At 39.2% G+C, this 14,495-nt stretch overlaps 1 protein-coding gene across 1 annotated transcript in view; it reads right to left on the bottom strand.

Annotated features, from left to right (window-relative positions):
- Window positions 1-14,495, bottom strand: part of csmd2 (CUB and Sushi multiple domains 2) — a 300,458-nt gene that overhangs the window by 235,852 nt on the left and 50,111 nt on the right. Inside the window, 1 exon segment of the mRNA XM_084738310.1 lies at window positions 3,950-4,083. Within this exon segment, the coding sequence (XP_084594436.1) occupies window positions 3,950-4,083 (134 nt within the window).

Genomic DNA, 14,495 nt, shown 5'->3' with positions numbered 1-14,495 from the left:
TGGCAGAGGCCTATTTCTTTGAAAAACACACTTAGTGTTTGCTTTGGCCAGCATGGAATATACACAGGATTTTGTTTTTGTTCATTTACCTAGGCAGCCTGTACCATCTAATTGATTTTAAGCGTTGTGTAATTATAATCAGTAACCAGATAAAACAGGTCTAGCCACAGGGTGGAGGTTCATTATCTTTGGCCTTTGTGCCAGGGAGCCCCATTGGGATTTCAGTGGCACAAAGAAGTCAAAGAGCCCATGTGTGCCATGAGGAAATTGCCAAAGAAGTTCAAAGCAAAGCAGAATAGAATATAATAGACCTGAATTAAAGTAACACAAAAAGGATGCAGCTTCACTTCATGTGAGGAATGTAGGAATAGTGTGCTAAGATTCAAGTGCACATATTTTGTGAAAGAAGGCCAACTGTGGGTGGTCTTCCATCCATTTAGTTACAGTGAACTGATGCTGGGCCTCTCATATCTCCTGTATTTCTGAATTAACATTCACTCCAACCTACAGGGCAGCACCACATGTCAGCACAGCGGGGCTTCTTTCTTTTCCCATGTGGCATGGGTCATTGCAGTTGCTCTCGCCACTGTCATGTGAGGTGGGTGACAAGTAATTATGGCTATGCACTCATTCCCCTTTCCCCAAAGGACCAAAACTAAAAACTTAAGATTTACATAATTTGCTTGGCTTTACTGGTCTACATGTGCCATGGACTGTACAGTGTGGGGGTGTCACGATTCTCTAAATCCATGATTGAATTTGACTTTCCATTTTAAGGTCACAATTCTATTCCGAAAACGTTTTTTAGCACTGACAGCTACGCAATTGATAAGCTATCGAGTCCACAATGCCCTGACAACTGTCATTTACAATTTTAGATTCATATAGATACTCTATACTAGAGCTGCATGAGATTATTTGACTGAAACTGTAATAGCGATATGCAGTATGATCAGTGGGAATAATCATTTTTGCATTACAATTTTTATTTTGACTTAAAAAAGATGTGAGATTTGTTGGTGTCTGTAGCAAACAAACGTGTTTTCTTTCACATGGAGAATAAAACTTGTAGGTCAGGGCATCTCTGCTGCACTACAGCATTTCATCATAATGCTGTTTCATCACACATTTCTCCTTTTTTTAAAAAAATACTATTTGGTGCTGGTCCTGCAATTTGGATATTGCACTTAACCATATTGTGATTTTGATAATTTTACAATTAATTGTGGAGCCCTAGTCTATATGGTATCAAGTCGGGGAGCAATGGATCATAGTTGCCCTGTGTCCTGTATGGATCGCCCTCACCGAGACCAGCACACATGTGATCTGCAGACTACATGCAACCATCATAGTGTGAAACATAGTTTTACTGTACTTTTACCCAAAATCTCAATGCAAAGTTGCAGTGGGAAGACAGGAGAGATGCACGCTGTGTTTTATTCAGCAGTGCATCTCTGTGAAGAGCGACTGACATCCCAACCATGACTTAAGGCATTTTCACTGGTGTAACTATGCAGTCATTAAAGAAAGAGATCATGAGATTGTGATATTTATTGGAACTTTGGCGATATCTACTGTCTTAACTTTTACACAGCTTCTCTCTGATCACCCGTGCAGCTCTGCCACTGACTGTCTGTGAAAGTGTGTCTGTGTTGATTGGTTATTACTTGTGCCTTCTAACCAATCAGATAGTGCTGTGGGCAGGGCACTGAGCCAGACTATAGAGTGTAGTAGTAAATTATACTTCAAAGTGTATAATTATCTATTATATGTAATACAGTACATACATAGTACAGTACTGTATAATACACTGAATTATAGTATTCAAAGTATACTTTGTATTATTATCATGATAATAGTGTAATTTCTATTACATATAATTTTTTATTTAATATTATTACAATTATTATCATTATTAAATGACATTACAATGATGATAACTACAGACAGTGGGAGATCAAATTAATATAAAATAATTTAACCCTAATTCCATCTCTTTTTTCTTTTTGCTAATCTGAAAATTTTGCTTATCCAATTCATGACTCAAAACCATGATATGATCCAAACCATGAATTTCTGTGATCCATTGTAACCTTAGCATCAACTGTGATACAACAGATGGTACACTGTCTTCTTTGAAGTACTGCTTTTTTCTTTGTGCCAGATGCATATACAATATGTACTGGGAGAGCTGCCTTTGATTTTGATTACTGAAATTGAAAGCTCATTTCAATCGATTTTCAATTTAATATTAAAATTGTGACATGCCTAGTACAGTGTGTACATGTGATTGCATGTAGTACAAAAAAAGAAAAAGAAAGTAGGTCAGATCAAAGTGCTCAAACTACTTAGCTGAATCATCTATATTAGAGCTTTTCAAACACTGAACCTTAGTCCAGATCCAGCATATTCTTCATGTTATGAATGCAATACATTATGAAATGTAACACTTTCTATTTTAAAACTTTCACTATCCTTGACATCGCTGTCAAGGCAATGTTAACTGCTGGGGAGAGTGTTGCGGGTTGTTACTGCCGAGTTTACACATTTATACTTCAACAGATAACTATCTATTGCTATCAGCTCCTAAAGAGCAGATACAAAATGAGTCACGTTTTCTTCCCACAATTACAATTACACAATTTCTAATGTAGAAATAAAGGAAATTTATAGAATAAAATTATAAGGACTCACTGACTACGCCACGTCTGCCTGTTTAGTTCTGGCCAACTCACAAGAGATGTGACATTAATTAATTAAAACAACAAGTAGCCTACAGGGAGGCAGAGTAGGGTGCATCTTTCTGCAGAACACTCCGTCCCTTTGGTTCAACCAACTGATTACAGGAAATCAGTGTCATTTCTCCCGCTAGGCTTGAATGAATGTTTACTATCTTGACTTTCTTGAACTTGAATGTACATTGCCAAAAAGTTATATCCTAAGCAAATTGATTAAATGTTATTTTGTTCCCAACAATAGTTGTGGACCTCTGACCCTGAATAAGAATCAGAATCAGACCATTGAACAAGAACCCTGGATTTACTTTCTTAAATTATTATAATAACCCTTTCTTTTTAAATCTTCTGCAAACAAATTTGTAGCAGGAGCCAATCATCCAAGGTAATAGGCTCGACAAGTCTGACAGTTTAGTTTCAACTAGTGAAAAAGAAAGGCACAGCACCCCAATTCCCTCCCAGTGGAGTTAACAATCAGTCTCTTTGCTCTTTTTGTCTTTGGTTTTATCTTGTCACGCACTGTGGTCTAAGGCCTCCCAAGTCACTTGATGTTGCTTCATCGAGCCACATCCCCACAATCACAATATCTCAAAAAGACTGACAAACTCCTGTCAGGTAATTAGCCTAATTAGTCACTGGCTTGTATTTCCTTCCCCTCCCTAAGCTCGCCTTTCCTCCTGCGTGGGCTTGAAGAGTGCCATCATTAATATCATTCCGCCATGGGTCATAAAGCATTCCATGTCACCACGATAAAGGTCCCAGTCCTGGCCTGGGAGGGGAGAGATGATAACCTAGCTGGATAGAATGGCTTTAAATTAAACCGTCAGTTAGTTCAGTACACACTGCTAATTTTGTACTATAACATGAATCACAGTATGCACCATAATCGCTCCTTCTTGCTTTGCTTTCTTGCTTTTGTTCGGATATTTGAAAGATTTTGGTCTGTAGCACTGAAGCTTTTTTCTATTAGGCAATGAAACAATAACACAAGTGGCTAAAAGATCCCACCATACTGAAAATTACTAGCATAAATTACTGGCATGAGGGAAATGATGTAGAAATGAATTAAGGAAGATTTGACTTGAATATGTGTCAAACAGTTACAAATCTCGGAAGTGACTGCACAAGTGCTCTGAGGTTGAGCTTATATGAATCACATCCACATTCATGCTGTAGAAGAAAACATGCTAATTTTTCCTATGGATCACAAACACATAAAATGGAAGTTGTTTTACCTTCATAGACAGCTTTAAATCCCTGCCCGCTGACCGCATAGTCAGACAGTAGCCACAGTGTGAGCCTGGAGCCTGTACTCACAATGGGTGAAGGCAGCTGGAACCCCGTTAACCTGAGAACAAATGGACAGAAGGACAATAACGGTCAGACAAAAAAAAAAAAGATCCAATCAACAGCACAGTTGGTTGCAAGGTCAGGTATGAAGTGCGTTTCCATCAAGCCAGCTGTTCCCTCAGGCATTCAAGGATAACTTTTTGTATAACGAGGCTCTGAATCATCCACAAATTATTAAAATGCCAAGACCTCAACAGGACAGAAAACCTCAACAGATTTCTCTCCATCAGTGAAGATAGAGTAACTGCGACTAGTACCCCCAATAAATTAGAAACGCAGCAGCCAGTGTGGGAATGAACAAACAGCTGAACAGAAAATAAACATAAAATTGCCAGGCTCTGAGTCAACAACCATTTCTAATAACCAACCAACGCTTTATAGATGTGCAGTTCAACTGGAACAGAAAATATGTTTGCTACTTATATCAGTAGCGTCAGTCCGACCATGTCTCAGTCTGACGGTATCTCAAGTACTCAGTACTTTTCGTGTTGTGTCACTTCAACTTTTATTCCACCATCAGTTCTGAAAATCCAGCTGTTAATGTTTTACAAACTCTTTTGTGCATTTTCCTTTGCCACTGATGAAATAAATGTCAGTACTATTATTCATCTCATCAACATATCCAAATATGAAAATCAGTCCCAACTTTCTCACAATTGTCGGCCTGACAGTACTTCCCTGCCTACTTTCAAATACGATAAAAAATATTTTAGTAATTTAACTTTAATTAACCGTATCTCTTCTAAGATTTAGGACAGTAACAGCAGAGCTGTTCTAACTATGAGTTGTGGTGGGGTGGGGGGGTTGAAATAATAATGACCTTTTTCAAAGATACTGATTTGATTCAAACATCAACTGCCTGATTTTGTCCTGGATGTAACTGGTCAATAGGGATGGGTATCAATAGAATTTTATTTATACCAATATCAGTACTGGCACTTCTTATCAATACTGATACTTATCAGTACTCTTATTAATACTATTTGCCATAATTCGGAGCAAAAAATAAAGATATGACATGAAAAGATGTGGAAAGGTTAAAGATTTACTGTATTATAATGTTTTTGCAGGAATAAAAAACTAAAAAAGTTCAATTTAGCTGTTTTTTCTTCAAATTCAGTAAAGTGAGCCCACTATTAGAACATTTTGCTCTGTCAGCTGTGTCTGTAACCCTACATAAATACCCATCACAGTATGGTTTGTCCAGTATTTCAGTACTGACCAGTCGGGAACTGGTCAGGAACGTGTGTCTTAAACACTTTGCATTAAACAGTACAATGTCACATATTATTGCTCCAAGCACAGGTGAGCACACGTGATGAATTAATCCAAACCACGGTGTCAACACATGTTGGTTATGCATGCATGATCTTTGATGTTGTGGCCAAGTGGCCCAGGTGTGCATGACACACAGACACCCCCAGACCATGACAGCAGACCAAAGGCAAAACATTGCTTAAATTACTGTAGCTGGGGCGCGTGCACCGTTAACACTGAACATAAAAATGAAAAGGTGTATTGTTACACAATAAAAATCATGACTTGATTGAACTAAACCATTCAGCAAATAAAATATAACTTAAGCCTTTTTAGGCGCTACTTTTGATTGTATTTTTTACCTTTAACCTGTTAGTTGCTTCTCATACAAGTGATGCAGTTATCGATTTCTATTTCACTTTGTCTCTCCAGCAACAGATAGTTAGAACATTAAACTAGAGATAATTCATTTCATTATATGGTCGACTGTGTGCAAAACTTCGATGTCATTCATCTTCAAGGGAGAACATACAGGGTAAAAACTTGTGACAAACAACATCTTTGCTTTATATAGAAAGCAAAACTCACAGCTTTCCTGGGAATTCCACACATTTTTCAATGTCAATTACAAAAAAAACAGTTTCATTATTAGCTGCCAATATTTGAAATGTTTCTTTATAACTTTGCAATATCTTTTGCCTAATTAAAATCACTTCTGGACACTTTTGCACATTAAAAAATGCACTCTGATTTGACAATGAACACTAAATGGAAGTAACAAACAAAGCCATAATTTAACGGAACTGTAACCTGAAACTTACCTTCATATAAGGTTACTGACTTTAATGTTTTTTCAATGGGATAAAAGTTAGTTTAAATAACAATTTAATTTACGATAGCATTTGTTTTCGTTGCACGTTAAATAAACTTTAACGGTTACAACAAGTCTTCCTATACATTAACGTTTTGAAGACGGTGACAGTGACGTGTTGTAGCAGGTTTTTACCACCTGTAACTTTTAGCCAATTAACAAATTGCTAATTTTTTTTTGCAATATTAACCTGTTGTCTTGCTACGTTGACAACTCTGTTGACAGTCCGTAACGTTTTGCTCAAGCAAACACTTTTATAACGTTAAAACCACCACAGTCTCTCTAAAAGTTTAAGCTAGGTTTGACTGTGAACCTCAGTTTTAGCAGCTAACTTGTGAGCTAACGTTGGGTAGCATTCACTTGGTGGTACCAAGCGAGGCTAACGCTATCAGAAAGGTAGGAGAGGCCACTATCTTAACGTTTAAAGGTTTAGCTTGCGTTAAGCGTATCACCTCTACTATTTAAGTTTATCACCTCTGAATCAGGCGCTCCGGGTGTTTGGGCTGAGGAGTTGCTTGTCCTTTCAGTCTGTGAACCTCTATATCTCAGCGGTGAAGGTAACCTGGAAGCTGTCAGCTGTTTGATTTAGGACCGTCAGATATCTCGAGCCACTGTCACATGATCAGTACAGTCATTTGTCATTTTTGAGATGCTGACGTAACTCCGGATCATTGATTATAGGGATGGGCGAAAACAAACTTTAAATTCAGCACGATACTTGTTACAATTTTACCAAAATAGTGGTGTTTTGTTTTATTGTTTGTTTTGTTTTTTGGTTGTTTGTTTTTGTTTTTCCGGAAAATCGCAATTCACCTATTCATAACAAATACATTACAAAAGCAAATAAAAGTCCAGTTAAAGCTACTACAAGGGACTTATCTATTTTGTTGATTTTAGAGGACCTTATGTACAAAAGTAGCAGTGTTTCCACTGCCATAACCAAAATATAGTGTCAAAAATAAATGTATCCCAGTGAATCACTGGCTCATATGCTACTCACTGAAACTTTGCATGGGAAAATGGAAACACAAGTTTGTTTCATCTGATTTCAAGGAGAATCTGACTTTCTTCTGCTTATGTCATATACAGGCATTGTTATCAAATAACCAGTGACGCTTTGTAGTTGTAGTTTTACATAAAATAAAATGTTTGTGCTAATAAGTGTTTTGTTTTGTTTGTTTGTTTAGAATATTTTATTTCCAAATGTCCAATTTAACATGACATACAGAACACACAAACACAAACATGGACCACAATCCCCTCCCTGTTCCACCCACATACAAACTAAAGAGAACCCCCCTCAAAAGAAGTAGGTAGTAGTCAAACATAAATAAATAAATAATGATATCCTAATAAAATAAATACAAAAAAGCAAGAGCCATTGTGAATAATCCTGATTTATTCTGACAGCTAATGGTGTATCAGTCTGGTAACATTCTTATATCAAATCTGATGAAGGCGTTGGCAAAGCTTCAATATAGGTCAAGCAGGGCTGCCAAATCTTCAAAAAGGTGTTGTATTCATTTCTAAGAGAATAAGTAATCCTTTCAAGTGGGCTGTAGCTATTCGTTTCCAAAAACCGTCTAGCTTTGGGGAGATGGGAATCAGACTTCCATGTCACTTCTACGTACTTCCTGATGATGCACAAAGCTATTCCAAAAACCTGTTTCGGAGGTTCATTAAATGTGCAGTAAAGGTTGTAAATTCCCCAATGAGCAAATCTGTGGATCCAACAGGAAAGTTAATAAAAAGTCCATATGAATCAGAATAAAGTAAGGAAATATCCTCTTGTTTTTTTGTTAAATGTTTGAACTCAGGTTGCTGCTGTGTGGCACTTTCTTGTCACAAATAGCGCATCTTACTGTTTTCATCTACAGGTAAGTTTCCACTGCTAAATTAAAATATCAGTGCTGTTCATTGGCACAAACATGCAAAAGTAGTGTTTTGCATTTAATATAGATTATTAGATATTAGATATTTAAAGGACTGATATCAAGTATCCCCCCATCCTTTACTGATAATAGGTGTCCTCAAAAGTGAAATTAATTAACTGAGTCTGAACTGCCAGATATGTGGTTTTCTTTCTTTTAAAAAAAAAAAACTGTACTAATTCTCTATTACTGTATATTCCAGTATTTCAGAACAATAATAATAATAACTAGAACTGCAAGCAGTTATGAACGGGGGCCAAGCCTCCCCGCGCGACCCGGCCCCAGCGGCCCTCGGAACCCGCCGCCGCGGGCCCTGAGGGAAGCGGGGCTCGGGGCGATTGCGGGGACGCGCGCCGTCGTCCGAGCTGCGGTATTCATGACCAATCATTAGGGTAACTTTGCGGTCGGCCTCAAGAGGGAACCCACATCATGCACAGCGAATTTAGGACGACTCTGAGCAACTTTTGGGAAACCTGATGTTTTTGGGTTTGTAGCGCCCCCTATTGGCCGATCTGCACCAAATTTGGCACAGCGTCTGTGGAAGACATCTGGAACGAGCGTGTTAAGTTTGAAGTCAAAAGACTTTAGTTTGACCTAAATATGACACAACATGCGTTTTTTGAGCTAGCCAAAAAATCGTTCGGTTATAATTAGCGCATTTTTTGGTGTGCAACAATTCTTTTGATAACTCTTCGTCAGACACGTCTAGACATTGTATGTGCAAAGTTTGGCGCAGATGGCGCTTAAACTGTAGGAGGAGTTCGAAAAAGTAGGTTTTGGACATGTGGCGACTTAGCGACGGGAATTTTCGGCAAAAGTGGGCGGGGCCTACGTCAGAAAATCCAGCGCTTTTCAGGGAACACGGCAATATGAGATTTTTCAACGTCTCATTTAAAATGTGGAAGTTATAGGCAAAAATGCGTTATAGCACCACCTACTTGGGTTTGTAGCGCCCCCTATTGGCCGATCCACACCAAATTTGGCAGAGCGTCTGCGGATGACCTCTGGAACGAGCGTGTTAAGTTTGAAGTCAAAAGACTTTAGTTTGACCGAAATATGACACAACATGTGTTTTTTAAGCTAGCCAAGAAATCGTTCGGTTATAATTAGTGAATTTTTTGTCGTTCAACAATTCCTTTGATAACTTTAGATCAGACACGTCTAGACATCGTATGTGCAAAGTTTGGCGCAGATGGCGCTTAAACTGTAGGAGGAGTTCGAAAAAGTAGGTTTCGGACATGTGGCGACTTAGCGACGGCAATTTTCGGCAAAAGTGGGCGGGGCCTACGTCAGAAAATCCAGCGCTATTCAGGGAACACGGCAATATAAGATTTTTCAATGTGTCGCTTAAAATGTGGAAGTTATAGGCAAAAATGCGTTATAGCGCCACCTAGTGGAGCACAAACGCGATTTTCGGTAGGCCGGATCTGAGTCCTATTCTACATGTACCCATAAAATTTCAAAACCCTAAGTATTATACTTTGGCAGAAATTAATTTTTTTTGTTTATCTTGTAATAAGCCCCGCCCACATTGACCTGTCATGACCCCCTTGAAGATATGGCCTCAGGACTGGCCCTACATCGTACGGACCAAATTTCGTAGAAATCGGTGCAGCCGTTCTAGAGATATAAACTTCCCATATCTCTAGCGCCCCCTAGGCACCAACATTCACCAAATTCAGCTCATAGGCTCCCAGTCTCATGCCAACCAAGGATCTCTGATTTGGTGTCGATAGCATTTACTTTGACCGAGATATGCAACATTTTCCATTTTTACGGCTAGCTATGGAAATTTGTTCGTTAATAATTCGCGGAATTTTCAACCCAAAAAAAATCTTTTGATAACTTTAGCTCATGAGCAGCAGAAGAGTGTCTGGGCCAATTTTCGTGCAGATCAAACAAAATCCCTAGGAGGAGTTCGAAAAAGCAGGTTTGCCAGTTTTCGCGATTTTGCGAAAAAATTATTTAGGCGGAAGTGGGCGTGGCCAATTACAAAGTGACTCAGCTCCATTCAAGGAATTGGTGGATATAAGGTTTTTGAATGTGCGACATACGGTGTGGGAGTTATAGGCCAAAACGCGTTGTCCTTGCTTATAGCGCCCCCTGCAGGCGGATGTGTGCTGTTTTTTGCGTCTGAGGTCCCTGCGGGGGTCTGGGCCAGCCCTCAAATTTTCATCGTCCAAACTTGCACGGTTTAGGCTGCAGCATGAGTTTTATCAACGGAAGAATAAAAATAGAGGAAAATAATAAAAATCTGAACAATTACAATAGGGTTCCCAGCACCGCTGGTACTGGGAAACGCGTATGCTTGCATCCGCGTTCCCCAGTCCCCGCGGGCTTGGCCCCCTAATAATGCTTTTGATTCCCAAACCATTCTAACCCAATCAAAAAGTTATGCCGATTTTCAGAGGTAATAGCAAACAGAATCACCATGTTTGGAGTTTAATAAAGTACTGTAATGAGTAGTGTGACAAATAAAACCTCAGAGGGACTAATAACTAATGTACTAAAATGATGTTGGAAACAAGTAATATAGTTTTGAGTAATGAGCCTTGTCTTATTAGGAACAGCTTTCAGCAGCAGCTCTACCAGGTTTAGCTATTAAATCCATTTAACATGTTTGCCACCCACATACTGGCAGTGCTCACATACACACACATGCTAATTAAAAAACAGGTGTCCACTGTTCATCTGTTGCCAGTCACCACAGGTTGATTCTTCTGTGCACAGTGTATATGTGTGTGTGTGTGTGTGTGTGTGTGTGTGTGTGTGTGTGTGTGTGTGTGTGTGTGCTATAGATCCCTGATTTACATCTTTTAATAAAGGACAACGTTGTTCTCTTTACTTTTAGCTCATTCTTAAAATTCCCCTTCCCAAGTGCCACTTTAATTTTCATTTTACGTTCCCACGTGCACTCTCTCACTACGTGTATCCCACTCTTTACAATCTATTACATCCCTCCTGTCTATCCCCTGGTGTTAAGAGAGGCCTCAGTGTTTCACTTAATCCTTAAGTACCACATTGGAGGTGGGAAAAATTGCAAAACACCAGTGCGGGAAAGATGAATTGGACCAAAAAGGGAAGAGGACTGTAATATATGCGTGATTTCACTCCTCTCTGTGAGATTGTCACGGTGGGATATCAGCTAAACGATGGGACACATGTTCATGCAAATAGCCCCTTCGCTGACCGCAAATTGAGTTGGAAGGCAGCCATCTTGGTTCAGCCGCGCACTGTGGGGGAAGGGAGGGGGGCTGATGGAGGGTATGATGGCTGAAAGGGTGGTGGTGGGGGGGGCGTTCGACAAACTGGGAGGGATTCTTGACGCGTCCAAAATCGTGATCATCTGGCATAAGCCAGATACTCGTAATCATTTTTCCTGGCTAAGAGAAAACAAAATGGATACCGTCAGAAAACACACAAAAACTAGCTTCACATGCGAGGGGAGATTAAATATTGCAATGTGATATGGGCCGTGGCAATCTGAGGCATGCAGCCGGCATTGTGAAAAAGCCAGCTGGGGGATTGCCTGTTATCGAGGAAAAAGATGCGAGATATGATTGCAACTGAGCGATACAAAAGGATGGATTTGCAGCACAGGTGTCTCAAGTGAACGGTAAATTGATGGAGGGAGGACGAAGGAGTGTGAGGGACAGAAGAGGAGAGAAAGAGACTGACAGAGAATTATAGCACTGTTATGGGAAATCATTGGCTGTTTTCTACTGTATGGAAAGCTGAGTAATTTTAGAAATGAGGGCCTCTGAGGAAAACAATAGGTGTATGTGTGCAACCACACTGAGCACACTGTAAGAACACTGTAAATCCAGACTTTGTTTTGAATAAAAGCTTTTAGTCCTCATCACTTATTCTTTCATGTTTTGTAAAAACAGTCTCATTACTAAATCAAATTAGTTGTTTGTACTATTTAGCTGAAAGGTACAGTGCAAATAATCATGTTAAGCAGGGATAACTTAGGATGTTATGTTTCTGTAGGGAGCAAGTAAGTAACGTCAGTTGTGTGTGCCATTTGTAGGTAGCGATTCTATTTCTGGACAAAGTTATTACCAATAAGAAGTGGCCTGGTAGCAACAAGTCAGCTAAAATTTAAGGTTAGGTTAGAGTTTCATCTGTTTGTGATGCTAGTTCACCTCTGTTCGACATGGTAAGACGATTCAAAATGCAGTGGTTGCAAATGAGTCATTTGTTACATGTAGTGTTATATTCTTTAAGATGATAATTTGAGAATCTGTTATTTAGAGAGAATGTGTACTGTGGCAAAGTTCAAAAATATTGAGATAATAGGGTAAAGTGATGAAAATACACTAGACATAGCTTACACTTAAACTGAATTTATTTTAGGTGTTAATACGTTTCACCGCTGGCCCTGGCCACAGCTGTGCATTTTTTTTTTTTATTGCTCACCTCACGCTAGCACCCCCAGTCATGGTATTATTTACTCTTGAAATGTAATACTTCAGCTGTCTTTGTATTTTTCAGGTGAGCATGGAGTTTAACAGGTTTGTGGGCAAGAACCTCAAGCAGGAATTCTTTGAGGGTATCGACCAGCGCAGTCCTCGTCTTATCAAGACATTTCAATCCAAGAGAGGGAATGCTGGGCAGCTGTTGGCTCAGCTTTCACAACAGACCAAGGTTGGTCCATACCCATTATGCACTTATGTGATGACATGTCACAGAAAGTGCTATCGTATTCATCTTCATGCTTCCCTCAGATTGAAATCATCAAAAGATTGAGAATATTTTTAATTTGAGGGGGTGGGGGCCTGGAAAGTCATTGAAGAGGCCTTGAATATGATGTTAAAGAAGGTGTGAGAACCTTGAACTGTGCATTACGATCAAATTCTGCTTGGTTGGTAACTTGTGTTGTCATTTTATTCCCTAAAAGACTACAGAGCCACCTGATGAGGGCTTCCTTTAATCCTTGGTGATCATCCTGCAGACTTCTACAAAGCATGCATTGGAAGTAAACTCTTACTTTTTCAAAGAGTATCTGAAGGGTCCATGACAACTGAGTCCTGGATTTTCACCTTTATTTATACTGCAAACGTTATTTTAGACACCTAAAAACAATCAATATCAGTGTACTGGTGTTTTCAGAATATTTTCACTGCTTTACTTTTCTGTCAGACAGCCTTTTCTGATGGGAAACCACCTTTATGTAAGCGCAGCATTGCTCTCTCCAAAGCCACCAGACTCCTCCAGCAAAAACATAAATTTTACCTTGCAGGACACAGGAGCTGCTGCTCTGTCGCTGCCTCAATCTGTTCGTATGTGTTGTTGTGTGACTTTGGTGTTTTAAAGGGTTGTTTCGGATTCACTGAAGTAACACATCAACACAAACAAACAGATGGAGGCAGTGGTAGACAGACAACTCCTGATTAACATGAGCAGTAAAAAGTTATTACAGTCTGGAATAGAAATTAAGGGAGACACTGCTGCTGCAGTGTTGTTGCCAGAGAAGCTAGTTTTTTGCCTTAAGATGTTTCCTTGATCTCTGATTATTTGCTATAGTAAGTATATTACAGTTATGTAAGAATTGATTTAAGTTTAAATCAACAATTTCTTCATTATTGATTAATCTGTCAATTATTTATAAATGATTTTAGTAGCTATAAATAATGTTTTATTTAAGAATGCCTTGAGGAAATTCCTTAAAGCACAAATGATCAAGGATGAAATTATTAAATTTTGGTGATGAAACTTTAAAGGTCCATGTCACTATGACCTCATGTCTGTCCTGTTCTCACGAAATTCAAGCGCCCACTTGGATGCAATGATGAAGTGATTAGATTTCGGTGGTCAAAAGTGAAATGTCACTGTGACCACACTAAACACATTTTTGGCCACAAGTCAAGAATATTTGTGCTAATTATGACAAAATTACACACAAACATCTGGCTTTTCCAAACATCGATGCTTCCATTACTTTACTTTGCACACAGAAACAAAATTATTTCACAGAAACCAAGTTGGCACAACTTTGAAAATCTCAGCTGGTTGCTTTTAGCAGTTGTGGTGACATTGCAGTAGGTGCTTCACCATCTGTTGCCCGGTGGTAATCTGCACTCTAGCTTTTTTTCTTTTTTAAAGTTGGTCCAACAATTCTCTTTTTTAGAGTAGTATATGCTGTATGTGTGTGTGTGTAAGTGTTTGCATAACTGTGTGTGTGTGCATGGAGAGAGCAGAGGTCTATTAAGAGGGCTTTCCACCTGACTGGCCTCAGCATCTTCTCAATGAAGAACCTCTGCTTCCAATTATCCCACCACCACCCATGGGATTCAGAGACAGACAGAGCGAGAGAGAGGGTGCATGTGCGGAAAGATGGCTGCATAG

Source organism: Lutjanus erythropterus, chromosome 16, assembly GCF_056507025.1.
Source record: "Lutjanus erythropterus isolate fLutEry1 chromosome 16, fLutEry1.hap2, whole genome shotgun sequence".
NCBI classification, from domain to species: Eukaryota; Metazoa; Chordata; class Actinopteri; order Lutjaniformes; family Lutjanidae; genus Lutjanus; species Lutjanus erythropterus.
Note: the sequence above shows the minus strand (reverse complement) of the source record. Positions and strands in the feature narration are given on the sequence as shown.